Source organism: Neovison vison, chromosome 10 (genome assembly GCF_020171115.1).
Source record: "Neovison vison isolate M4711 chromosome 10, ASM_NN_V1, whole genome shotgun sequence".
In the NCBI taxonomy this organism is placed as follows: domain Eukaryota; kingdom Metazoa; phylum Chordata; class Mammalia; order Carnivora; family Mustelidae; genus Neogale; species Neogale vison.
In genome coordinates, this window is record NC_058100.1 from 42,741,653 (window position 1) to 42,767,140 (window position 25,488).

A 25,488-nucleotide genomic window follows, 5' to 3' on the forward strand; every position below is an offset into this window, starting at 1 on the left:
TATGCTTTTTCTGGGGAGGAGCTCATAATCTTATACCATATTCTTGAGGAGGTCAGGATTCACCCTGTAACAGTACATCCTCCCACCTTCCCTCTTGTTTTGGAGTTAATGGTTCAGAGTGCTTGTTTTTCTTTTTAAATAAGGTTTGAATACTTAAAAACAGGTATAGAGCAGTAAGTTGGTGATTTAAGTGATGTGATATGCATATGTGACAACATAACATTAAATTTCACTATTTTCATTTCTTAAAGTTTATTTGGTTAATTTCCACAATTAGTTTCCTTATTATTTATATTCTATCTCTTTAATCATTGTTATCCACTTACTTTTATGGTGTTTTCAGATTATACTAATCTCTTGAGTTCCTGGGTACTAATCTGTTTGTTTTGATGGCCAACTTTCCATTATAATGGACTATTTCCTCATCGGTTTTAAAGTTTTAGTTTGTGAGCTTGCTTTTGGATTGGGGTAGATTTTTCTGGGTTGAGTTCTTGTTCCCCTGAGTGCTTTTACTCTGTGGGGTAGGGACTAGATTTCATGTTAATTTCTTGGCTAAGGATTCTTTTACCCTGTGAGCAGTGTAGACTCCGAATTTATACATGTTTTCCCCTTGCATTATCCCTAGCTCCTACCCTGGGCTGCCTTCCTGGCCAAGATTCAGAATTTTTATTGTTTCCTTACATGGAGAAAGGGTCCTGGGTTCTTTAGTCAGGGTTTTCGACTCTAGTTCTCTGCCTCTCTGAGGTCACTAGCAATACCTCATGATTCCTTGTCCATCTAGTAGGACCTGTGTCGAGGGCCAGGATTCCTGTAAGCCTCTTTTTTTTTTTTAATTTAAATTCAGTTAATTAAAAAAAATAAATTCAGTTAATTAACATATAATGTATTATTTGTTTCAGGGGTACAGGTCTGTGATTTATCAGTCTTATATAACACCCAGCGCTCATTACAACACATACCCTTGCCAGTCTCTGTCACCCAGTTACCCCATTCCTTCATCCCTTCCCCTCTAGCAACCCTCAGTTTGTTTTCTATGATTAAGAGTCTCTTTTGGTTTGTCTCCCTCACTGGTTTCATCTTGTTTCATTTTTCCTTTTCTCCCTCATGATCCTCTGCCTTGTTTCTCAAATTCCACATATCAGTGAGATCACATGATAGTTGTCTTTCTCTGATTGACTTATTTCTAGGTCTTACCCTCTAGTTCCATCCATGTTGTTGCAAATGGCAAGATTTCATTTTTGATTGCTACATAGTATTCCTTTGCACATATATGTGTACGTGTGTGAGTGTGTGTGTGTGTATGTACACACCTCGTCTTCTTTATCCATTCATCTGTTGATGGACATCTGGGCTCTTTCCATAAAGCTTTTTGCAGCATTTATTACTGTGTTTAAAATTTTGACTGGAGTTCTCTCTATAGTTTTGGCTCCTGGAGATTTCTTTCTCTCTCTTCTCTTATTTGAGTTTGAATATGTATATAAAATTTCTTATCATTGTCTATTTTATTCAGCATTTCTTTGTTTTATGTGTGTGTTCTGTGGTTGTATGTGTGTGAATCTATGTTACCTTTACTTATTTACTAAATTGCCAAACCTATATGGACTACTTTGAAATTTCTTTGAATAATAACTCAATTACTAAAATTGAAAAAAAACCCAGTCTGTCAAAGATAGTATTTTAGGTGCTTAAAAGTGAGAAAGAGGGGCGCCTGGGTGGCTCAGTCTTTTTCATCTTTTTCATATGATTTTCTCCTTTGCCTTCTACCTTCCACGATTTTCTCCTTTTTCATCTTTTTCATATGATTTTCTCCTTTGCCTTTAGGCTCTGCTAAAAAGCTAAGCCTCTGCTTTTGGCTCAGGTCATGATCTTAGGGTCTTGGGTTCGAGCCTGGAGTCAGGCTCTCTGCTCAGCAAGGAGCCTGCTTCCCCTCTGTCTCTGCCTGCTTCTCTGCCTCCTTGTGATCTCTGTCTGTCAAATAAATAAATAAAATCTTAAAAAAAAAAGTGAGTAAGATGTGGTATTATACCTGCTTCCAATTATCTGTAGTTGCCAACAATTGTGGAAACATACTACTTGTAACTTTTTTCTTTGTAGATTATAAGGGGCTAGTGTATAATCACATTCTCTTTCAAAAATATTTAACTATATATTAATTTTAAAGTTCCCAATATGTTTTTTTTTAGAGATTTTATTTATTTATTTGACAGAGATCACAAGTAGGCAGAGAGGCAGAGAGAGAGGGGGAAGCAGGCTCCCTGCTGAGCAGAAAGCCTGATGCGGAGCTTGATCCCAGGACCCCGAGATCATGACCTGAGCTGAAGGCAGAGGCTTTAACCCACTGAGCCACCCAGGCGCCCCCCCCAATATGTTTTATTTGAGAATCTAGACCCAGAATTCGCTACAAGTGTTAAAAGCTTTAACGTGGCTTAGAAGCTCGACTTGTCATTGTGCCCTTGCTCACCCTTCTGCGTGGATGGTTGCGTCTTCCTGCCCTCGTGTGGTTCTGCCTCTCCTGTTTCTCCACTGCATTTGAGCCACTGCGCCCACAGGGGAGGGACGTGCCATGGAAAGGATAAGGGGGAGGAAGATGGAGAAGTTTGAAAGGAAGGGGAGAAGCAAGGATCCCGGGTGCTTAAAATCTGTTCCAGTACTCCCTATTCTCTTCCAGGCCTCTCTGTGCCTTTGGGCCCTGCCTTTATTCCCCAGCTGCTCACTTGTACCTCCCCTTCTCCACTTCCTTTTTCTGTTGGAACCTCGAGCTTGATTCCTTTCTCAGTCCATGGTAGCTGGCACCGGTGGCTCGCAGCCAGCAGCCCGTGTTCCTCTTCTCAGGTCTGGACAGCAGCTGTGAGGAGGAGGGAGGCTGGAGGCCGGATGGAAGGAGCCTCCATGTTTAGATCTACATTCAGCAGGGATGAAGGGATACCTTGCAAGGTGTACCTGGCATTTCATCCTGGAAGTTTAAATTCTTTTTCTCTTAGAATAATTTATTCATTTATCCATTTATTCAGTAGTGTATGGTGAAGCAGGCTGTATGCTGGGGCTTAGATGGAAATAATGCTTTCATCTTTTTCTGTTTCAAAGAGACCTTTTTCTTTTTCTTTCTTTTTTTTTTTTAAAACTAGAATTATTTTGTATTTGTTCTCTTAATTTTTGCATCTATGGTTACTTCAAAACTTTTGGGAAGAAAGAGGCAGCATGGAATACTAGAAAGGCTTTGGAGCCTGACCCGTCAGAGTTTGAGTCCTCTTTGTGTCGCTGACTGGCATTGTGAACTTCAGCAGTTTATTTTACCTTTCTGAACCTGTTTTGTTCCACCCCCCCGCCCTGGAAAATCAGAATAATATTACTTATTCTGAATGATAATGAGAGTGAGAGATAATGTAGGACAAGTGCTTAACATGGTTTTTGACTTAGCTTACAAAGAAATGGTCCTTGCTAAGATCATTATTATCACACAAAGTTTGTCCTTAGACTGAGTCATTTTGTAGCCCTGAAACACTTTAAAAAATGGGGTCCACTCAGACAGCAATGAGGAATATTTTGCAAAATACCATATTCTTGAAATTGAGACAGTTTTTCAGAATTTATGTAGAACAGTTACTTCCATGTTGGTGTGTCCTTCTCTGAGGTTCTGTGACTTCCTAGTGAAGTCACATACTGCTCATAGGCCTCGGAATAAATAAGTGTTCGTAACATTTACCATAAGACATTTTATGACAAGTAGGTGGTAGTTTGGATGCTACTCTTGAGTAGCTGTGAGTGGAAAAGCAGGTTACTTTCCATAACATTCAGGGGTGTTGGAGGAATTCAAGTCAGGACTGCAAGCAAATGTCCCGGAATCTCCGGGAGCCTGGCATAAGAGAGAGCTGGCAGAACTCTTGTCATTCATCTTTGCTTCTCTTTGCGCATGTGCTTTGCCGTTCTCTCTCCATCTTTTATATATGATTTTCTCCTTTGCCTTTAGCCTCATGGTGGAATACTTGCCCCAATACCTACTGAGTGTCGATGCTGCTACTTAGAGCCATCTGCAGAGACTCTTTGCGAGCACAGTTTTAAATGATTTGTTGGACAGCTTTGGTCACTTTTCCACATGGCTTCTTCTAATGGAGGCTCCGCGATGGACACTTGACCTGAGAATCAGGGAAGGATTTTCAGAGAAAGGAAGGGAGGTGGCATGACAGACATTTCACAAAGAATGTGCCACAAGTGAAAGCCCTGAACTGTACAGCATTAAAGAAAGTCAAGGTATTGTTATCATTAGATGGTGTAGTGCTTTGTGAAATGTCACTGAATGTAACATGTAGTCAGTAGAGACGTGTCTCCTGTCTAGAAGTACAGCAGACTACTTAGATGGCCTTGATTTTTGTCAGAGACAGTAATATAGCTGTTATTAAATCTTTTCCAGCTGTTGTAATGAATATAACGTTTTTTGTTATTGTTGTTATTGGTTTTTTTGTCTTACGTAGCCAAAATGATTTTACTCACACAGAGGGCCTGAGATGGCCTTATGGTGGATAGAATTCATGGCTTTTTTCCTTATTTTTGTTAAATATTGCTAATGAAATTTTGGCAGTAAGTCGGATGTATAATCAATTATTTCAAATGCAGCATAGAAATAAGAAATAATCAAGTAATTGAAATTATGAATCGTCTGGTTCTATGTCAAAATTTCATTGAATTTTTGAACGCTCAGCTCTAATGTAGTAGAACATCTCAGCCTGTCTCAGACATTGTGAATGGAGTGCTCGCTAATACAAATTAATTGTTTTGCTTCATTTTCTTTATACTACTTGAATATCACAATAACTATGTACCCTCTATAGATACTTACCAGTTGTAGTCCCTTGTTCATTTTTAACCACAAATTAGAATAATTAGAGATGTAATGTATCTGTTTCTGGACTTCTTATTTAGCCTTGGGAGGAAGTCAGTTATGGGAGAATGATACCTTTGTTTTTTGATCCTGTTATATAGTAGAAATCAAAGCTCCTTTTAAGAAATCAAAGCTCTAGTACTTAAAAGTATTAGATTGGTGTTAAATTTTTTTTAGGCTCCCATTTTCAACTCTAATAGGCCTGTCTGCATCAACCCAACTTAGCACCCCCTCCTTTTTTTTTTTTAAGATTTCTTCCTTAAAAAAAAAAGCTTTATTGAGATATAATTCAGATACCAAATAATTCACTCATTTGAAATGTAAAATTCAGTGGTTTGGGTATATTATACTATTATATATATATAAAATTATACTATATTATACTAATCTTTAACATGCGGTAAAGGATATATAAGTTTGCCATTTTAACCATTTTTGAGTGTACTGTTCATTGGCATTAATGGCACTCACAGTGTCATACCCATCACCACTATATTTAAGTCCCAAACTTTTTCATCACCCCAAAGAGAAATTCTTTAAGCATTAACCCCCATTTTCTCCCGTTTCCCAGCCCCTGGGAACCTCTGATCTATTTTCTGTCTCTCTGAATTTGCCTGTTCTAGATATTTCCTATAAGTTGAAGCAAACAGTTGTCTTTTAAATGTCTGGCTTATTTCACTTAGGATAATGTCTTCAAGATTCATGCATGTTTAAGCTTTTGAGGAACCTCCATACTATTTTCCTGAGTGGCTGTACGAGTTTGCATTCCTGCCAACATGCATGAGGGTTCCCCTTTCTCCATATCTCCACCAATACCAGTTGTTCCCTGCATTAATTTTAGCCACTCAGTGAGGTGGTATCTCATTGTGGTTTTGATTTGTATTGTCCTGATGATGAGTGATGTTGAGCATCTTTTCATGTGTCTGTTGGCCATCTGTATGTCTTCTCTGGAAGAATGTCTGCTCATCTTTTCTCCCCATTTTTAAACTGGATTATTTGTTTTTTGGGTATTGAGTTTGATAGGTTCTTTATAGATTTTAGATATTAACCCTTTATCTGATACGTCTTTTACAAGTATCTCCCATTCCGTAGACGGCCTTTTAGTTTTGTTGGTTGTTTCCTTTGCCCTGTAGAAGCTTTTTTTAACTTGAAGAAGTCCCAGTAGTTCATTTTTGCTTCTTTCCCTTGCTTCCGGTGATGTGTCTAGTGAGAATTTGCTATGGTCGAAGTCAAAGAGGTTTCTCTGTGTGTTTTCCTCTAGGATTTTGATGGCTTCCTGTTTCACATTTAGGCCTTGCATCCGTTTTGAATTTATTTTTGTGTATCGGGTAAGAGAGTGGTCCAGTTTCAGTCTTTGCATGTGACTGTCCCATTTTTCCGAACACCATTTCCTGAAGAGACTGTCTTTTTTTCCATTGGATGTTCTTTCCTCTTTTGTCAAAGATTAGTTGACTGTATAGCTGAAGGTCCTTCTCTGGGTTCTGTATTCTTTCCATTGAGCTATGTGTCTGTGTTTATGCCAGTACCATACTGTCTGGATGACTGCAGCTTTGTAACACACCTTGAAATCTGGAATTGTGATGCCTCCAGTTTAGTTTTTCTTTTTCAGAATTGCTTTGGTTATTCGGGGTCTTTTGTGGTTCCATATACATTTTAAGACTGAGCTCTGTGAAAAAATGCTGATGGTATTTTGATAGGGATTGCATTAAATGTGTAGATTGCTTTCTGTAGTAGGACATTTTAACAATGGTTGTTCTTCTAGTCCATAAGCATGGAATGCTCTTACATTTCTTTGTGTCCTCTTCAATTTCTTTCGTAAGTGTTCTGTAGTTTTCAGAGTACAGATACTTTACCTCTTTAGTTAGGTTTATTCCTAGGTATCTTACTGTTTATGGTGCAGTTGTAAATGGGACTAATTGGCGTATAGAAGCGCAACACATTTCTGCACATTAACTTTGTATCTTGCAACTTTGCTGAATTCATGTATTAGTTCTAGCAGGTTTTTTTTTTTGTTGTTGTTGTTGTAGTTGGTGTTTTGGGTTTTCTATGTAAAGTATTATATCATCTGCAAATAATGAAAGTTTGACTTCTTTCTTACCAGTTTGGATGCCTTTTCTTTTTGTTGTCTCATTGCTGAGGCTAAGACTTCCAGTACCATGTTAAATAGTAATGGTAAGAGTGGATATCCTTGTGTTGTTCCTGACTGTAAGGGAAAGGCTGTCAGTTTTTCCCCACTGTGGATGATATTAGCTGTGTGTCTTTGTATATGGCTTTTATGATGCTGAGGTATGTTCTGTCTGACCCTACTTTGTTGAGGGTTTTTATCAAGAAAGGCTATTGTATTTTGTCAAATACGTTTTCTGCATCTATTGAGAGAATTGTAATGATCTTATCCTTTCTTTTATTAATGTGGTATATCATGTTGATTGATTTGGAACTATTGAACTACCCCTGCAGCCCACAAGTAAATCCCACTTGATTGTGGTGTGTAATTCTTTTAATGTACTGTTGAATTCAGTTTGCTAGTATCTTGCTGAGAATTTCGGCATCTGTGTTATTGACCTGTAATTCTCCTTTTTTGGTGAGGTCTTTGGTTTCAGAATCAAGGCAATGCTGACTTTGTAGAATGAGTTTGTAAGTTTTCTGCCATTTCTCTTTTTTGGAGCAGTTTGAGAATAATAGGTATTAACTCTTCTTTAACGTCTGGTAGAATTCCATTGGGAAACCATCTGGCCCTGGATGTTTTTTGTTGGGAGATTTTTGACTACTGATTTGATTTCTTTGCTGGTTTTGGGTCTGTTTAAATTTTCTATTTCTTCCTGTTTCAGTTTTGGTAGTTTGTAGGTTTCTGAGACTTTGCTGTTTCTTCCAGGTTGCTCACTTAGTTGGCATATAATTTTTCATAGTATTCTCTCATAATTATTTGTATTTCTGTGGTGTTGGTTGTGATCTCTCCTCTTTCATTAATGATTTTATCTATTTGGGTTCTTTCTTTTTTTGATAAGTCTGGCTAGGGGTTTATCAATTTTATTAATTCTTTCGAGAAACAGCTCTTAGTTTTTTAGCTCTTAGTTTCATTAATCCGTTCTTTTTTGTTTGTTTCTATATCATTTTTTTCTGTTCTAATCTTTATTAATAATTTCCCTTCTGCTGGCTTTAGGCTTTATTTGCTGTTCCTTTAGGTGCAAGGTTAGATTGTGTATTTGAGGCTCTTCTTGCATTATAGTCTTAGGACTACCTTTGCTGCATCCCAAAGGTTTTGGACTGTCATGTTTTCATTTTCATTCAATTCCTTTTTTTTTTTTTTAATTTCTTCTCTGATTTCCTGGTTAACCCATTCATTCTTTAGTAGGATGTTCTTTAACTTCCATATATTTGTAATTTTTCCAAATTTTTCCGTGTGGTTGACTTCAAGCTTCATACTGAAAATATGCATGGTATGATGTCAGTCTTTTTGTACTTGCTGAGGCCTGATTTGTGACCTAGCATGTGATCTATTCTGGAGATTGTCCATGTACACTTGAATGTGTATTTGTGTATTTTGCTTTAGGATGAAATGCTCTGAATTTATCTGTAAAGTCCATCTGGTCCAGTAGGTCATTCAAGTCCATCGTTTCCTTCCTGATTTTCTCTTTAGATGATCTATCCATTGGTGTGAGCGGGGTGTTAAGGTCCCTACTATTATTGTATTATTATCAGTGAGATTCTTTATGTTTATTATTAATTATTAATTTATATATTTGGGTGCTCCCAAGTTGGGGGTGTAAATATTTACAATTATTAGATCTTCTTGATGGATAAAACCCTTTATTATGATACAGTACCCCTGTAGTACATTTCTTCATCTCTTGTCTTTGTTTTAAAATGTAGTTTGTCTGATATAATTATATATATGTATATGTGTGTGTGTGTGTATTTCTTTTGAAATATATATACTTGTTTTGATGTCCATTAGCAATGATAAATGGTTCCCATCCCCTCACTTTCAGTCTGCAGGTGTCTGTAAGTCTAAAATGAGTCTCTCGTAGGCAGCATATAGATGGATCTTATTTTATTATCCATTCTGATGCCTTTGTCTTTTGATTGGAGCATTTAGTCTGGTCCCATTCATTATTGAAAGATATGAATTTAATGCCTTTGTGTTACCTGTTGAGTTGTTTCTGGTGATATCTTCTGGTCCTTTGTGGTCTTTGTTGCTTTTGGTCTTTTTTTCTCCAGTCAGAGTCCTCAAAATTTCTCACAGTCCTGGTTTAAGTGATCACAAACACCTTCAGTTTTTGTTTGTTTGGGAAACTCTTTATCTCTCTATTCTGAATGACAGTCTAACTGGGTAAAGGATTCTTGGTTGCATATTTTTCCCATTCAGCATGCTGAATATTTTCTTTCACTTCTTTCTGGACTACCAAATTACTGTGGACAAATCTGCAGACAGATCTGTCTTCCCCTGTAGGTTAAGTACTTCCCCCCACCTTGCCGCTTTCAGGATTCTTGCCTTATCTGAATATTTTGTGAATTTGACTATGATATGCCTTGGTGATAGTAGGCTTTTGTTGAATTTATTGGAAATTTTCTGTGCTGCTTGCATTTTTATATGTGTGTCACTCCCCAGATTAGGGAAGTTTTCAGCTCTAATTTGTTCAAATAAATCTTCTGATCCCCTTTTTCTCTCTTCTTCTGGGACTCCTGTGATATGAATGTTACTAAGTTTTAATAAGTTGCCGAGTTCTCTAAGTCTACCTTTGTGGTCAGTTACCTTTCTTTCCCTATTTTTTTCAGCCTCATTGTTTTCCATAATTTTATCATCTGTATCCCTGATTCACTCCTCTGCTTTGTCTGGCCTTGTTTTTATGACTAGCCTTTGGGACTGCATCTTAGTTATAGCATTTTTTTATTCTTCTGGTTATAGCATTTTTAATTTTGTCCTGACTAGATTTTAGTTTTTTTAATTTCTGCAGTAAGGGATTCTTCTGGTTTTCTATGCTATTTTTGAGCTCAGCTGGTATTCTTAAATCCTAATTCAGACATCTTTCTTCTATCTGTATTGATTTAATCTTTGACTATAGTTCTACTTCCTGTTCTTTGTGTGAATTTCTCCATTTTGTCATTTTGTCCAGAAAAGAAAAGAAGAAAGAAAATAAAGGCAAAAACTAAAATAGAGAAATCCAAAGAAGAAAGGGAAAAAACCTCCAAACAAACCCAGAACAACAACAGCAACAAACTAGATCCTGGGTGTGTTTTGGTCTGCTTGTTAAAAGCTTCTAAATCCCTCTTCCCCCAAAAAAGAGAGAGAAAGGAGAAGAAACAAAAATTTAAAAATAAAAGTATATATATAAGTTTAAAAATAAAAAAGGAATTAAAAATAATAAATGAAAAAATAATAAATAAAAAGTAAGTAAAAAGGAAGATGGATCCCACTTCCCCTAGAGCTGAAACTTTGCAGCCTTTTAGGATCAATAAACTATGTGTGGTCTTCTGCGGGAGGGGTCTCCTGAGCAGATTCTCAGGCGGACTTGTTTCAGTCAAAATGGACCTGCGAGGTGCAGGGAGGTGGGGCTTGGTGTATGCGGCTCTGGAATCCACTAGGTGGCGCTATTTTTGCTCTCTGAAGCTTTTCAGAGCGCATGGGTGGGATGAATATGGCGTGCCCAGTTCTGTAGTCCTGAAGTTGAAAGTTTGACCCCAGACTCTTCAGTGAGCCTTCACAGAAGAGCAATCACTCTTCTTGTGTCTCTAGTTTCCATCTGAACCTTGCATTCACCCTGCCTGTGTCTGAGATTTTTTTGGTCTCAGGCATGTGATTGAGTTTCAGGACTCCAAATTTTAGAGACTTCTGGGGTATCAACCTGTGCTGTTCCTCTGGTGAGGGACTCACTGAGCTTTTGCCATTACCGTGGGCCCCAAGAAAAGGGGTTGCAGGATCATGCGGTAGTTCAGAGTTAATAGCAAAACAAAACAGTAGGTGGGCGCCAAGACCTGCTGTTCCCAGCCAACTTTCCTGCTCTGTGCCTGGCAACAGTGCAGCTTGTTGGCACCACACATTCTTCTTGTGATCCAGGAGATCCTCAGACCATGCTGTCACTCCTGGGGCTCTGCTGGGCTTTGCCACTTGAGTACTTTTAAACCAGGCATGTCCCCCATGGTAGCAGACTTCTAAAAGTTCAGATTTTGGGTTCCTTGGGTTGTAATACTTGGTAGTCTCAGTAAGCAGGCTCTCTCTGTGTGGCCATATCCACGGCTATATCTCCTTCAACTTTCCACACTTCTTACCTTCCAAAAGGTTGCTGCTTTTCTACTTCTCTACTTGTAGACGTGCAGTTTTTGTTCTCTCAGTTCTCCAGTCGATTTCTTGGGTGTTCAGAATGATTTGCTAACTATCTTTGTTCAAGGGATGAGACAAGCTTAGGGTACACCTACTCCTCTGCCATTTAACTCCTCTGCTGAAAAGCTCCTGAGTAGTGCTTCTTAGTAATATGTGTGTAGAAAATGGTTTGAATTAAGTAATCCTCAGTAAGATTGTTTTATTTGAGGGATGAAGTTGCTTGCATCATGTATGTAGTAGATTGACGGGCCTGTGATCAACCAGTCATATATTCTTTTCAGGAACATGTCTTCAGAGAACTTAAAAAAAAAAACAAACTTCTCTTTTTTCCCCCCAAGTATGTATTTGTTTTTGAGGGAGAGTGCATGAGTGGGAGAGGCAGAGGGAGAGGGAAAGAGAATCTCAAGCAGACTCCTCGCTGAGCATGGAGCCCAGTGAGGGGCTTGATACACGACCCTGAGATATGAGCTGAGGTGAAATTGGAGTTCACTGTTTAACTAGCTGTGCCACCCATGTGCCCCTCAAAGAACTTTTTTTTTTTTCTTCTGGTGAATAATGACTAGTATTGATTTATTTTGTTCCAAAAGTTGTTCATAGTTCAGTTTTTCATGACCAGTTGTTTTCATCTAACTCGATCACTGAAATTAAAGATATATCATCAGGTTTAGTTAAAGACATCATAGTTTCTCAGATTTGAAAAAATACTCAGTTGTGAAAAAATTCTGGCCAAATAACTCAATTTTGAGCTAATCATATTTATTAACATAAATATTGATTGATTCACATTATACAAACTAAAAATTTTTTATTAGAAGTTTTTCCTGTGAATATATATAGCGTATAAGACTTTTTGTACAATTCAAAAGATGATAATAAAATGAACATCTCTTTGTCCTTTGAGCCAGCTTAAGAAATGGGATATTAACAGGATCTTAGAAACACCTGTGTGTCAGTGTATTTCTCTTTTTTCTCCAGAATAAATCATACAATGAAATTCCTTGCTTTTCTTCATAGATATATCACTTTGATAAGTTCCTATAGAAGATTATTTATTTTTGCCTGTTTTTGAACAGTAGGTAAAGGAAATCATACCATATGTTTTTGCGACTTCTTTCTTAGGTAGTGTGTTTTTGAGGTTTATCCACATTGCTTATGTTAACCTTAAAAGTAGTTATTTTACCAGCAAAAAAAAATACAGAATTGCAATTTGGGGTATGCAAATTATGGCAAAACCGTAGACAAATCCAACACACAAAGGAGAGGAACAATACTTTATGGCTAATAAGGAGGAAGTTGAGAGTTGTTTTGAACAAAGATCTTTTTTGAAGTAAATCAGGAGTTCAGGGTGATAGTGGTTTCTCCCTGGCTGAGCTGCAGGGGTGGTCATTTCTTATAGGAGATGCAGTACTCATCTTTTCCTGTTGGGGACCTGTAATTCATGATTTGAGTTTTTCTTTTGGGGTCTTTTTAATTGGCAGTTCTTCCTATAATTGATACTGAGTGGGGCAGCTCCCCCTTCCAGCCTTTCCTTCTTCTTTTCTTCCCCCACTTTTTCAGTCACTTTATTTTTTAAATTTAAAATCAACTAAATTAACATATACTGTATTATCATTTTCAGAGGTAGAATTTAGTGATTCATCAGTTGCACTTAACACCCAGTGCTCATTACATCACATGCCTTCCTGAATGCCCATCACCCATTTACCCTGTCCCCCCCATCCACCTCCCCTCCACCAACCCTTAGTTTGTTTCCTACAGTTAAGAGTCTCTTATAGTTTGTCTCCCTTTCAGTTTCATCTTATTTTTCCTTCCTTTCCCATGTGTTCATCTGTTTTGTTTCTTAAATTCCACATATGAGTGAAATCATATATTTATCTTTCTCTGACTTATTTCACTTAGCATAATACCCTCTAGTTCCATTCATGTTGTTGCAAATGGCAAGATTTCATCCTTTTTGATGGCTGAGTGAATGTCCATATTTCTTTGTACCACATCTTCTTTATCCATTCATCCATTGATGGACATCTGGGCTCTTTCCATATTTTGACTGTTGTTGACATTGCTGCTGTAAACATTGGAGTGCATGTGCCCCTTTGAATCACTATGTTTATATTCTTTGGATAAATACCTAATAGGGCGATTCCTGGGTTATAGGGTAGCTCTATTTTTAACTTTTTGAGGCCTCTCTGTACTGCATACCAGTGTGCATTCCCACCAACAGTGTAAGAAGGTTCCCCTTTATCTGTATCCTCACTAGCATCTTTTGTTAACTGACTTGTTAATTTTTGCCTTTCTGACTAGTGTGTGGCCTCCCCTTCTGCATCCAGAATTCACTGTAATGAGTTTTCCCTTTATTAATTTTCACTTAAAATAGCTACGTTTCATTTATTTTCACTTCCTTTTATTACTTGGATGTATGAATGAACCAGTTTATTTATCTTCATGTAGATGGACATTTGTTTACAGGTTTTCATTATTATGGATAATGCTGACTAATACGGTCTTCCAGTTGCATACATGAGGGTTTCTCTACGTGCTCTTATATGTTGAAGATGGAATCTCTGGATAGCAGGATATGCATATATTCCATTGAAATAGCTAAATGGGAAACTTAAATATAGTGCTTGTATTCATTTACATTCCCACTAGCAGTGGACAAGATATTATTCCTCCCAACACTTGTTTTTTTTTGACTGTTTAATTTTTGCCAGTCAGATGTGTGTGAAATTGTAGCTCATTGTGGTTTTAGGTACAGTTGTTCAGTTGCTATTGAGTTGGCTGTCTGTTGATATATTTATGGGCCATTGGAAACAAACCAATTGAAAAATTGTGTATTTCATAGAGAAGTACACAATTTTTCAATTGGTTTGTTTTACTTATTTTTTTCATTTTTAAATTTTTATTGAAATTCTAGTTAGTTAACATATGGTACAGTATTGGTTTTTAGAGTAGAATTCAGTGATTCGTCACTTAAATACAACACTCAGCGCTCATCATAACAAGTGGTTTGTTTCTTTAAAATAAATTGGTAGATGGGCATGTAAGAGATGCAGTACTTATCTATTTCTGTTGGGGCCTATAATTCATGATTTCTTTCTCAAGTTTTTCTTTTGGGGTCTGTAACTGACAGCTAATGATTTTTCTTTTGGGGTCTGTAATTGGCAGTTCTTTGTGTAATTGACACTGAGTGGTATGATTACCAATCCATTTCCAGTTACATGTGTCACAGTTAAATTACTTCTAGTTAGTGTCTTGCTTTTATGGTGGCTTTTGATGAAAAAAATTTTTCTTAAAGGTTTATTTATTTTGAGTGAGAGAAAAAGGGAGCACATGTGTGAGTGAGCGCGGATGGGAAAGGGCAGAGGGAGAGGAGTCTTAAGCAGACTCTCTGCTGACCTTGGAGCCTGACTTGGGGCTTGGTCTCATGAAGCTGAGATCACAACCTGAGCTGAAAGCAAGAGCTGGACTCTTACCTGATTGTGCCATGCATGTGCCCAGATTAAAAAATTATTAATTGTCTGGGACGCCTGGGTGGCTCAGTTGGTTGAGCGGCTGCCTTCGGCTCAGGTCATGATCCCAGCGTCCTGGGATCGAGTCCCGCATCGGGCTCCTTGCTTGGCGGGGAGCCTGCTTCTCCCTCTGCCTCTGCCTGCCACTCTGTCTGCCTGTGCTTGCTCTCGCTTCTTTCTCTATGACAAATAAATAAAAAATCTTTAAAATTAAAAAAAATTATTAATTGTCAAATTTATTAATTTTTAAAATAAACTATACTTTATCTTTGTTAAAAAATTCTTCTCCAACCCAAAGTCCTAGTGTCCTATATATTGTCTTGTAAACAACCTGGAATGACTTTGTATACTGTGTGAAATACTATTCCAATTGCATTCCTTTCCTGAATATAACCATTGTCATGTGTTAAATAGTCCATTCTTTTCCCACCATTGTACTGTGCCAGTACTATTATAAATTATATCCATATGTGTATGAGTTGCTTCTGGGCTCTCTGTTTGGCCAGTTTGCCCATCTTCTTGCCAACACATACTATTTTAATTACCCTAGTTTTTTTATAAGTCTTGGTTTGTTAATAGTGCAAGTCTTCGTCCTTTTTCTATCATGTTTTTTGTTTTTGTTTTTGTCAAAAGTATCTTGATTATTCTTGGTTTCTTCATTCATCCTTGTAAATTTTAGAACTCGCTTCTCAGGTTCATGAAAACCCCGAGTTCGATTTTGATTGTAATTACATTAAATTGCAAATGTTTTGGGGTGAATTGACCTTTTAACGATACTGTGCCCTTCTGTCCAAGTACTTTTTGTTTGGGACTTGAACATTTTCCAGGAAGTATTTATAGTATATTAAGTATTTGTAGTATATTTGTAATATATTAAGGGAAGTAATGTAGTATATATTTGTAGTATAGTATATACATCTTTTGGTAGATTTATTGATAGGTCCTTTTAAAAGTGCCATCATAAATATCTTTCTAGATAATTTCACAAAAATGTTTTTGATGTATTGGAATGAAATTGAGTTCTGCATAATATTTCTATCCAGCAGCTTGCTTGATTCAGTCGTTGCAGGCATGAGGCATATTGCTTTTTTTGTGGGTTTTTCCCCTTGTGCTGTACTTTTCATCTCCATGATGTACTTATTTTATAACTGGAAGTTTGTGCCTCTTAATCTCCTTCACCTATTTTGCCGATCCTCTCATCCACCCCTGGCAACTACCAGTTGGTTCTCTGTAATTAAGAGAGTGTTTTGTTTTTGTTTTCCCCGAGGGTGGTTATATATTTGAAATAATTTATTTGCATTCAGAGTAGAGAATTCACTAAAGAATATTATCTATCTATAATTTCATTTTGAAGCACATTTTTATGGAAGATGAATTTTAATACATAAATTTCTTAAAAATTTTTTTTTTAGTGTAGTTGACACAAATGTTAACATTTGTTTCAGGTGACAACTTGCTGATTCAAATTCTTTTCATGTTATGCTGGGTTCACCATAAGTGTAGCTGTCATTTGTCACCATAGAACACTATTAAAATATCATTGACTATATTTGCTATGGTCTGTCTTTTATTCCCATAACTTATTGATTCCATAGCTGTAAGTTGTATCTTTGCTCCCCTTCACCAATCTTCACCATCCCCCACTCCCTTCCCCACTGGTAATGATCAGTTTGTTCACTGGTAATGATCAGTTTATTTACAGGTCAGATTTTGCTTTTTGTTTGTTTATTCATTTGTTTGTTTTTTGATTCCATGTACGAGTGAAATAATTTTGTATTTGTCTTTCTCTGACTTATTTCACCTAGCATAGTACCCACTAGGTTCATTCATGTTTTTACACATGGCAAGAGTTTATCCTTTTTATGGCTGTGTAATATTCTCTCTCTCTCTCTCTCTCTTTCTCTCTCTTCCCCACTGTCTCTCTCTCTCTCACAAAGACACATACATACACACACACACGCGCACGCACACGCACACACACACACACACACTCCACATCATTATCCATTCATCTGTCAGTGGACACTTGGGTTACTTTCATATCTTAGTTATTGTAAATAATGCTGCAGTTAGCATAGGGATGCATATATCTTTTTGAATTAGTGTTTTTATGTTCTGTGGATAAATAGTAATGGAGTTACTGGATCATATAGTATTTCTATTTTTAATTTTTTGAGGAACCTACATATTTTCCAAAGCTATTGCACTAATTTGCACTTCCACCAACAGTGCACAAGGGTTCCTTTTCTCCACATCTTTACCAATACTTGTTACTTCTTCTCTTTTTAATAGTAGCCACTCTGCCAGGTGTGGAGTGGTATCTCACTGTGGTTTTGATTTGCTTGTGGTGTTTTCTATGTAGATAATTACATCATCTGTGCATAATAACAGTTTTCTTCCTTTTCAATCCTTATATTTGTTATTTCTTTTCCTACTGCACTGACTGTATTATTATTAAACTGTTTAGTAGGAGTGATAATAATGATGGTTTTAATAGCAGATGTCCTTATTTGCCTCTTGATTTTAAGGAGAATATTTTTAACATTTTTCTTTAAAGTGTTAATTTTGCTATTCTGCTGCTGTTGTTGTAGCTATCAGTTATCAGGCCATGGAAGTTTCTTTTGTTTCTCTTTTGTTTAAAGTGTAGTTTTTATTTGAATCTCCCTGATGGCTAATGATGATGAACATTTTTTCATGTGTCTGTTAGCCATTTGTATGTCTTCTTTGGAGAAGTCTCTTTCATGTCTCTGCCCATTTTTTTGATGTGATTATCTGTTTTGTGTGTGTTGAGTTTGAGGAGTTCTTTGTATATCTTGGATATCAGCCCTTTGTCTGTACTGTCATTTGCAAATATCTTCTCCCATTCTGTGGGTTGCCTCTTCATTTTGTTGACTGTTTCCTTTGCTGTGCAGAAGCTTCTGATCTTTTTTTTTTTTAAAGGTTTTATTTATTTATTTTACAGAGATCATAGTAGGCAGAGAGGCAGGCAGAGAGAGGAGGATGAGCAGAGAGCTGAGCAGAGAGCCCGATGCGGGGCTCGAACCCAGGACCCTGGAATCATGACCTGAGCAGAAGGCAGAGGCCTTAACCCACTGAGCCACCCAGGTGCCCCCAGAAGCTTCTGATCTTGATGAAGTCCCAAAAGTTCATTGTTGCTTTTGTCTCCTTTGCCTTTGGAGACATACCTTGAAAGAAATTGCTGTGGCCAGTGTCGAAGAGGTTACTGCCTATGTTCTCCTCCAGGATTCTGATGGATTCCTGCCTCATGTTGAGGTCTTTTACCCATTTCAAGTTCATCATCATTAACCATCAGGGAGATTCAAATCAAAACCACATTGTGATACCACCCTATACCAGTTAGAATGGCCAAAATTAACAAGACCGTAAACAACATGCATTGAAGAGGATGTGGAGAAAGGATAACCCTCTTACACTGTTGGTGGGATTGCAAGTTGGTGCAATTACTTTGGAAAACAGTGTGGAGATTCCTTAAGAAATTAAAAATAGAGCTTCCCTATGACCCTGCAATTGCACTATTGGGTATTTACCCCAAGATACAGATATAGTGAAAAGAAGGGCCATATGTACCCCAATGTTCATAGCAATAATGGCCATAGTCGCCAAACTAGTGGAAAGAACCAAGATGCCCTTCAATAGATGAATGGATAAAGAAGATGTGGTTCATATATACTAAGGAGTGTTATGCCTCCATCAGAAAGGATGAATACCCAACTTTTGTAACAACATGGATGGGACTGGAGGAGATTATGCTGATATGCTGATTGAAATAAGTCAAGCAGAGAGAGTCAGTTATCATGGTTTCACTTACTTGTGGAGCATAAGGAATAACATGGAGGACAGGGGGAGATGGAGAGGAGAGGTGAGTTGGGGGAAATTGGAGGGAGAGATGAACCATGAGAGATGGTGTACTCTAAGAAACAAACTGAGAGTTTTGGAGGGGAGAGAGTAGGGAGGGTGAGCCTGGTGGTGGGTATTAAGGAGGGCACGTATTGCATGGATCACTGGGTGTGGTGCATAAACAATGAATTCTGGAACACTGAAAAGGAAATTTTAAAAAATTGCTAAAAATGGTGTAGTTTTTAAAAATCGCATGAATGCTTGTATAATTTTATTGATCTGTGTTTGTATATAGAAATATTTCTTTCTTTTTTTTTTTTTTAAAGATTTTATTTATTTATTTGTTAGAGAGCGCGAGCACAGGCAGACAGAGTGGTAGGCAGAGGCAGAGGCAGAGGGAAAGCAAGCTCCTGGCCGAGCAAGGAGCCCGATGTGGGACTCCATCCCAGGACGCTGGGATCATGACCTGAGCCGAAGGCAGCCGCTTAACCAACTGAGCCACCCAGGCGTCCCGGAAATATTTCTTAAAACATTGAATTTTTTTCCAATTTGTTTATGTGCTAAATCACATTAATCAGTTTTCTAATATTAAAACAACTTTGCATTCTTGGGATAAACCCAACTTGGTCATGTTATTTTATTTATAAATTGCTAGATTAGTTGATAATTTGATGAGACCTTTTGCATCTGTATTTTTGATGAAATGGGTTAGCTTTCCCTCTTGATTTATTATTTGGAAAATTTCATTAAGATGGGAATTACATCTTAATGTGTTTAGTTGAATTTGGAGGTAATGCTCTTCAGGATTGGTCTTTTTTTGTGAAAGATTTTTACACTAGTGATTCAGCTTATTTATTAGATAGTTCTTATTTTTAATTTTAAAAACACAATTACTCATTCTAGGAATTTGTTTACTTCTATATTTTCCAATTTATTGGCATAAGCTTTTAATGATATTCTCTTACCACCCATTTAGTCTCAGCAGCATCTGAAGTTTTGTTCAGTTTCTCATTCTCAGTATAGATTTTTCTGTTTTTATTAGTTTTTTTTCACCAAACTGTCCTTTGGCCTTGTTGAGCCTTTGTATTCTATGCTTATTTTCAAATTAATTAATTTTATTTATTTTGCTTTCTTCTTTATTTTCTTCTACTTTGAGTTTAATTTTTTGGTCTAATACTTCATGGTCTCTTTAATATCTTAATTTTTAAGTTGTTCTTTACCAGTGTAAATATTGAGAGTTCCCCCCTGCCCCAGTATATACTAGTTTAGTCTGCTTTTGTTATATAGTATTTTATTACTACTGTGTAGTTCTGAGTATTTTCTAATTCTTATTAATTTCTTCCTTAATATTGATTTAGGATATCAGAGCTTATGTTTTTTTCTGGTAACCTTTCTGTTATTGATTTCTAATTGTATTATACTCATATAATTTGGTTTTTATGTTCTCAGTACTTTGGAATTTTTTGGAGGCAGCTTTATGTCTTGGCATGTTGTCAAAATTTGTAGAAGTTCGTGTGTGTGTTTTAAAATGATATTCTCCAACTCATAGGTGGGGCATTACATGCATAGTGCTCATTTTTTTTTTTTTTTGTCTTTTCGGGTTATCAATTACTGAGAGTTACAGTAAAATCTATGAAGGTGGGGCGCCTGGGTGGCTCAGTGGGTTAAGCCGCTGCCTTCGGCTCAGGTCATGATCTCAGGGTCCTGGGATCGAGTCCCGCATTGGGCTCTCTGCTCAGCAGGAGGCCTGCTTCCCTCTCTCTCTCTCTCTGCCTGCCTCTCCATCTACTTGTGATTTCTCTCTGTCAAATAAATAAATAAAATCTTTAAAAAAAAAAATCTATGAAGGTGAGTTTGTTTCTTCTTTTATGTCTGTCAGTTTAGCTTTACGTATTTTGAGGTTATGTTGTTCGGTCCATACATGTTTAGAATCATTATGTTCTGGTTATCCACCCCCCCCCCCTTTTTAAGCTCTATGTATGGCTCCTTTTAATCCTTAGTCTACTAATGTATTTCCCCCTAATATCTCTTTTGCTTATTATTAATATATCTAACTTAGTTATTTGGTGGGAAGGGAAGGGTTAATAGTAGCTTCTACTTTTTCTGAAATTTTGCATAAATTTGGGGAAGAACCTACTAAAATAAGAAAAAAACTCACAGAATTTTATGGAGGGCCAGCAAATCTAAATATTATGTATTTGGAAGAATTACTGTAAAATATGCAAACTTCCAGCCATATTCGTAAGGAAAAACAATGAAAAAAGATACAAATATACAGTATTAGCATAGTTTTAAAAGGGCACAAAAATAAAAAAAAATTATGTTCCTAAAAAAAAGAGACAAAAGAAAATTATTTTACTTTATCCCAGTAAATTTGAAAATTTCAGAGCAACATATGAATTTGTAGAAAAGTGTAACATAGTTGTCACAAGAAGAAATGGAAAATATGAAAATGACAATAATATGAAAGTCAGCTATTAAAAGTCCATTGGAAAGATGTTTTCATTAACATGTTTTATCAGACCTTATAGTCAGAGTCTCCACTTTCATCTTCTCTTTGATTTTGTTTTTGTTTGTTTGTTTTTTTAAAATATTTTTATTTATTTATTTGTCAGAGAGAGTAAGAACGTGAGCACAAGCAGGCAGAGCAGTAGGCAGAGTGAGAAGCAGGCTCCCTGCTGAGGGCAGATGCTCAACGACTGAGCCAAGCAGGCACCCCTCTACTTTAATCTTCTAAAAGTTTTCTAGTTTTGTTTATCACCTTGAGATCTTTAAACAAACTGTATTTTGTGTAGACACTGAAAAAGGAGAGAAAGCTACTTAAACATACTTAATGAGGTTTATTGATCATTGGTCCCAAACCAGATGAAGACAGTATAGAAAAAAAGATAATTGTAGATCAACGTTGTTTATGAACACAGATGTAAAATTTTAAAAGCAAAGCAATGACATCTGTGTATTAAATAAATACATTACAACCAAGTATGATTTATATCAGGGTATATAAAGATGTTTCAACTTTTAAAAATCTTAAGTAATATACTAAATTGAAAGAGTGAAATAGGAAACCAAATCCTCTTCGTGGAGATTGTAATTAAGTCATATCAGCTGTGTATGAGAATACCTGTTATTCATAATTCAAACACCCACAAAGACTTGGTGGTTTCACTTTTTTTCTCTTTTTGCGGGGGGTTGGGGGGAGTTGGTGGTGGTGCGCATTTGATTGGTAAGTAATAGAATATTTCTAGTTTGTTTGCATTTCTCTGATTTCTTGTGAGTGCCATTTTCTGTTTATTAGCCATTTGTATTCACATGGAACATTTTAAATGGAAAAGTAACACTTATTGCACAATTTGTTTACTTGAGGACAGGGACTATTTATCTTTTGTATCTCTAGCATCTTATAAAATGGCTGGCATACAGCACAGGTATTAGAATGTACTTTGTGAGTGAATTGAGTAAATGATTAGTAAAACTATGAGCCTTCAGAAGAAATTTGTGGCTTAACTCATTTTTGAATGTCTAAAATAGAATACTTTTGCAGTGCCAAAGAAATGGGATTTTTACCAGCAGGTTTCAGAAAATAAAGAATAGATAGGATTGTTTTTAAAATTTCTATTAATGCTGAAGTCTCCCATAAAACTTGGAAAACTCATAAAATCCTAATTACACATAATTGTACAGTACTCATTTGTAGTGCTTTCAGGGAATATGCTACTGTATGGAAAAGTGTTTTTTTCTTTTGGCATACTATCATCCTTTGTATCTTTGCTAAAAGATCATTTTAGCAACCGTTTATGTACCTGAATTGTATAAATTTCATTTATAGAGAGAATTTCATTTAGTTTTAAAAAATAGTTTCTTTGAATCATTTGAATACCCCATCAAAAACTAATGATGTACTATATGTTGGCTAATAGAATTTAAATAAAAAAAAAAGTTTCTTTTCCTGTTCTGCAGTAGTGTTTCAGGTGTTTGAAAATGCTCCATTTTTGACTTTTTAGATAAGTAGGATGTTACCTAAAAGAAGGTATATGTGGAATTACTGTAGATTACAAATAACTGTAGTTGTCTGTGATGAAATGCTGTTTTTGGATTTAGGGTCGGTAATGAGACAAAAATATGGAGCATATACTTTATTTGGGTTCAGGTTATTTGGAAGTCTTGAGGTAGGAGGAATATAAAGTAAGGTAGAAGCTGTATTTAAAGAACTGCTAAATGTTATGTTGTAGGCTGCTGTGTGATGTTTTTTAGCTGTAGTTGGCAACTGGACCAGCACTAGACTCATACTGGCTGACTCCACATCTTTATTTTTATTTTATATATTCTGTACCTACTCACCTTAACCATGTATTTCTGAAACGCTGATACAGAAGCTGGGAAAGGGAGGGACACAGCCTCAGATTACTCCTAGATGGATAGATGACTAATCTTCCTTGTGGTGCCCTTATGTCTCACCTACAAGTTTGCAAATAGTCTATTTGTCAATAAACTTTCCGCCAGTTATGATGTATTTCCGTTTGGAACCCTGACTGGTACACAGTGGCCATAGTCTCACCAATTTGTCTAGTCTGGTTTGTTCAAAAACCAAGGTGCCTTAGTAATTTTTTTGAAGTGTTCACTTCATTTGGTGCCATTGTTTTGTGTATTTCCTTTTTCCTAGGATGAGCTCCTCCATACCGTTATTCAAATTTGATATTCCTTTGATCATCTTCCTAGTTGTGTGAATTCCAAATAGCCAATCTCTATTTCCTTTCCTTATTATCTAAAACACCACAGAAGTCTCTACTAGACTGAGATATGCAGTGTGGAATACCCTTTTTTTTTTATTTTTAAAGATTTCATTTATTTATTTGACAGACAGAGAGCACAAGTAGGCAGAGAGGCAGGCAGAGAGAGAGGAGGAAGCAGGCTCCCTGCTGAGCAGAGAGCCCGATATGGGGCTTGATCCCAGGACACTGGGATCATGACCTGAGCCAAAGGCAGAAGCTTGAACCCACTGAGTCACCCAGGTGACCCCCTTCTTTTCTAATTTAGTAGGGCTAAATACCTTCAGAACAAATCAAGTTGTAAGGACTGTCTCGCCTGTTTCACTCTCCTAATGCTCAAATAAATATTACTCTTGCCCCATGGAGGGAAGGCGACGAGACCTGTATCTATAGATCATGACCCTTTAATCATATTACTCCTTTTTTTGTGAGACCGAAGAGGGACATGAAGGGAGGAAAGGAAGACAGGTTGACATTTCTCTTAGAGGCAGCAGAACATACATTGATTTTAAGATTTTTAAAAAATGTCAGTTTATCAGCTATTATTAATAGGGTGTCTGAATTCCTTGTATGGTATTCAAGGCCAATTACATTTTCCACTTTCTGGGTCCATTTTCTTTGCCTTTCTTCTCAAAATTCTGTAACAGCAGTGGAATATTTATTGTTATCACCTCATGGTCATTTTCTTGCCTCTCTGCATTTGCTTATATTGCTCCCTGTGCCTGGAATGTCTACACTGCAAACCCAGACAAAGTAGCAGAGTTCTACTTAGTCCTCAAGGTGAAGTTCTATGTTATGTCATCTGTGAAGTATTAGTGTTCCATTCTCACCTATCTTGAAGCACTTTATATTTACCTCTCTTAGAAGTTTCATCCCACTGTTAAATTTTGTGTGTCTACTGTCTGTCTGCCCTGAAGACTTAGAACTTCCTGAAGAAGGAAGGTATCATACTGTACTGATAATTGTTCAAACTCCGGTGATTGCCACCATGTTTTATATAGTGTAGACTCTTGCTAATGGTGTTAAAAGGGTGAATGAATGAGTGTGAAAGAAATCTGAATTTACGTGGTTGGAATTGCTGAAACTCCTTCCATGAAATTTGCTTTTACTTCTTGGACATTTGTTGTTAAAATAATATGTCTAGCATTGAGTGTTAGAATTCTACATGAAAATGAATTGGCCTCCTTTGTACATCGCTCTTACTTTGCATTATTTCTTATGTTATTAGGTGTTTAAAAGTATGTTTATCATGAAAAATGTAATTCACATGCAAGAAATAAAGGAAATTGTTTTCTTATGGAAATTAAATGTATTTCTTCTTAATATAGTTTGATGGGCTTATGAGGTATTTTGACGTCATTCTTAATTATCATTTGAATGTTTATTGCTTAAGAAATGCCATTATGTATATACCTAATTTAAGTAATTGATGTTCTTTTGTTTCAGCCAAACCATTTACTTCTAAAGTGAAACAGATGCGCCTACATAGAGAAGACTTTGAGATACTGAAGGTGATAGGTCGAGGAGCTTTTGGAGAGGTAAGCGATAAAGTTTTTATTAAAGTTCTGCTAATTGTTGTGGAAAATTTTTATATAGTTTATGAGAGAATTTAACTGAAATATGATGTCCTTGCTATCATTATATGATCAATCAGAAAATATATTAGTGTTTGGATGAAATATTTCTACATGGAATTTTTTTCCAAGATGTTTTTCTTCACATGTCAGTGGAAGTTTCCTTGTGCCACTACCACAGTCTTACACACTCTCGATTAACAAGTCTCAATATCTGATACTGTAATTCCTCCAGCTTCCTTCCTCTCCTCCTCTGTTCTTGGCCCTTGATATTTTCATAAAATTTTACAGTGAATGTTTCAGTTTCGGAAATACTCTTAAAAATCCACACCCTACATCTACTTGAATTTTGATTAGGATTGCACTGAAATAGGAGATTAATTTGTAGATAATTGATACTTAATGATACTGAATCAGCCAGTTGATAAAGGAATGTGGTATTCTTTGTTATTTTAATTAGAATTGTTAAATTTCATTTTCTAGTTGTTTTTTGCTAGTAATTAGAAATATCATGGAATTTTGTTTGCCTTCATACCTAGCAACCCGGTTGATTTTACTTTTCAATTATGAGTTGTGTTGGATT

General features: G+C 36.5%; 1 protein-coding gene across 16 annotated transcripts in view; it reads left to right on the forward strand.

Annotated features, from left to right (window-relative positions):
- Positions 1 to 25,488, forward strand: part of CDC42BPA (CDC42 binding protein kinase alpha) — a 310,389-nt gene that overhangs the window by 42,917 nt on the left and 241,984 nt on the right. For all 16 annotated transcript variants that reach the window (XM_044267088.1, XM_044267092.1, XM_044267089.1 and 13 more), the window contains exon 2: positions 24,778 to 24,869. In XM_044267088.1, coding sequence (XP_044123023.1) covers positions 24,778 to 24,869 — 92 coding nt within the window. The remainder of the gene's footprint in view (positions 1 to 24,777; positions 24,870 to 25,488) is intronic.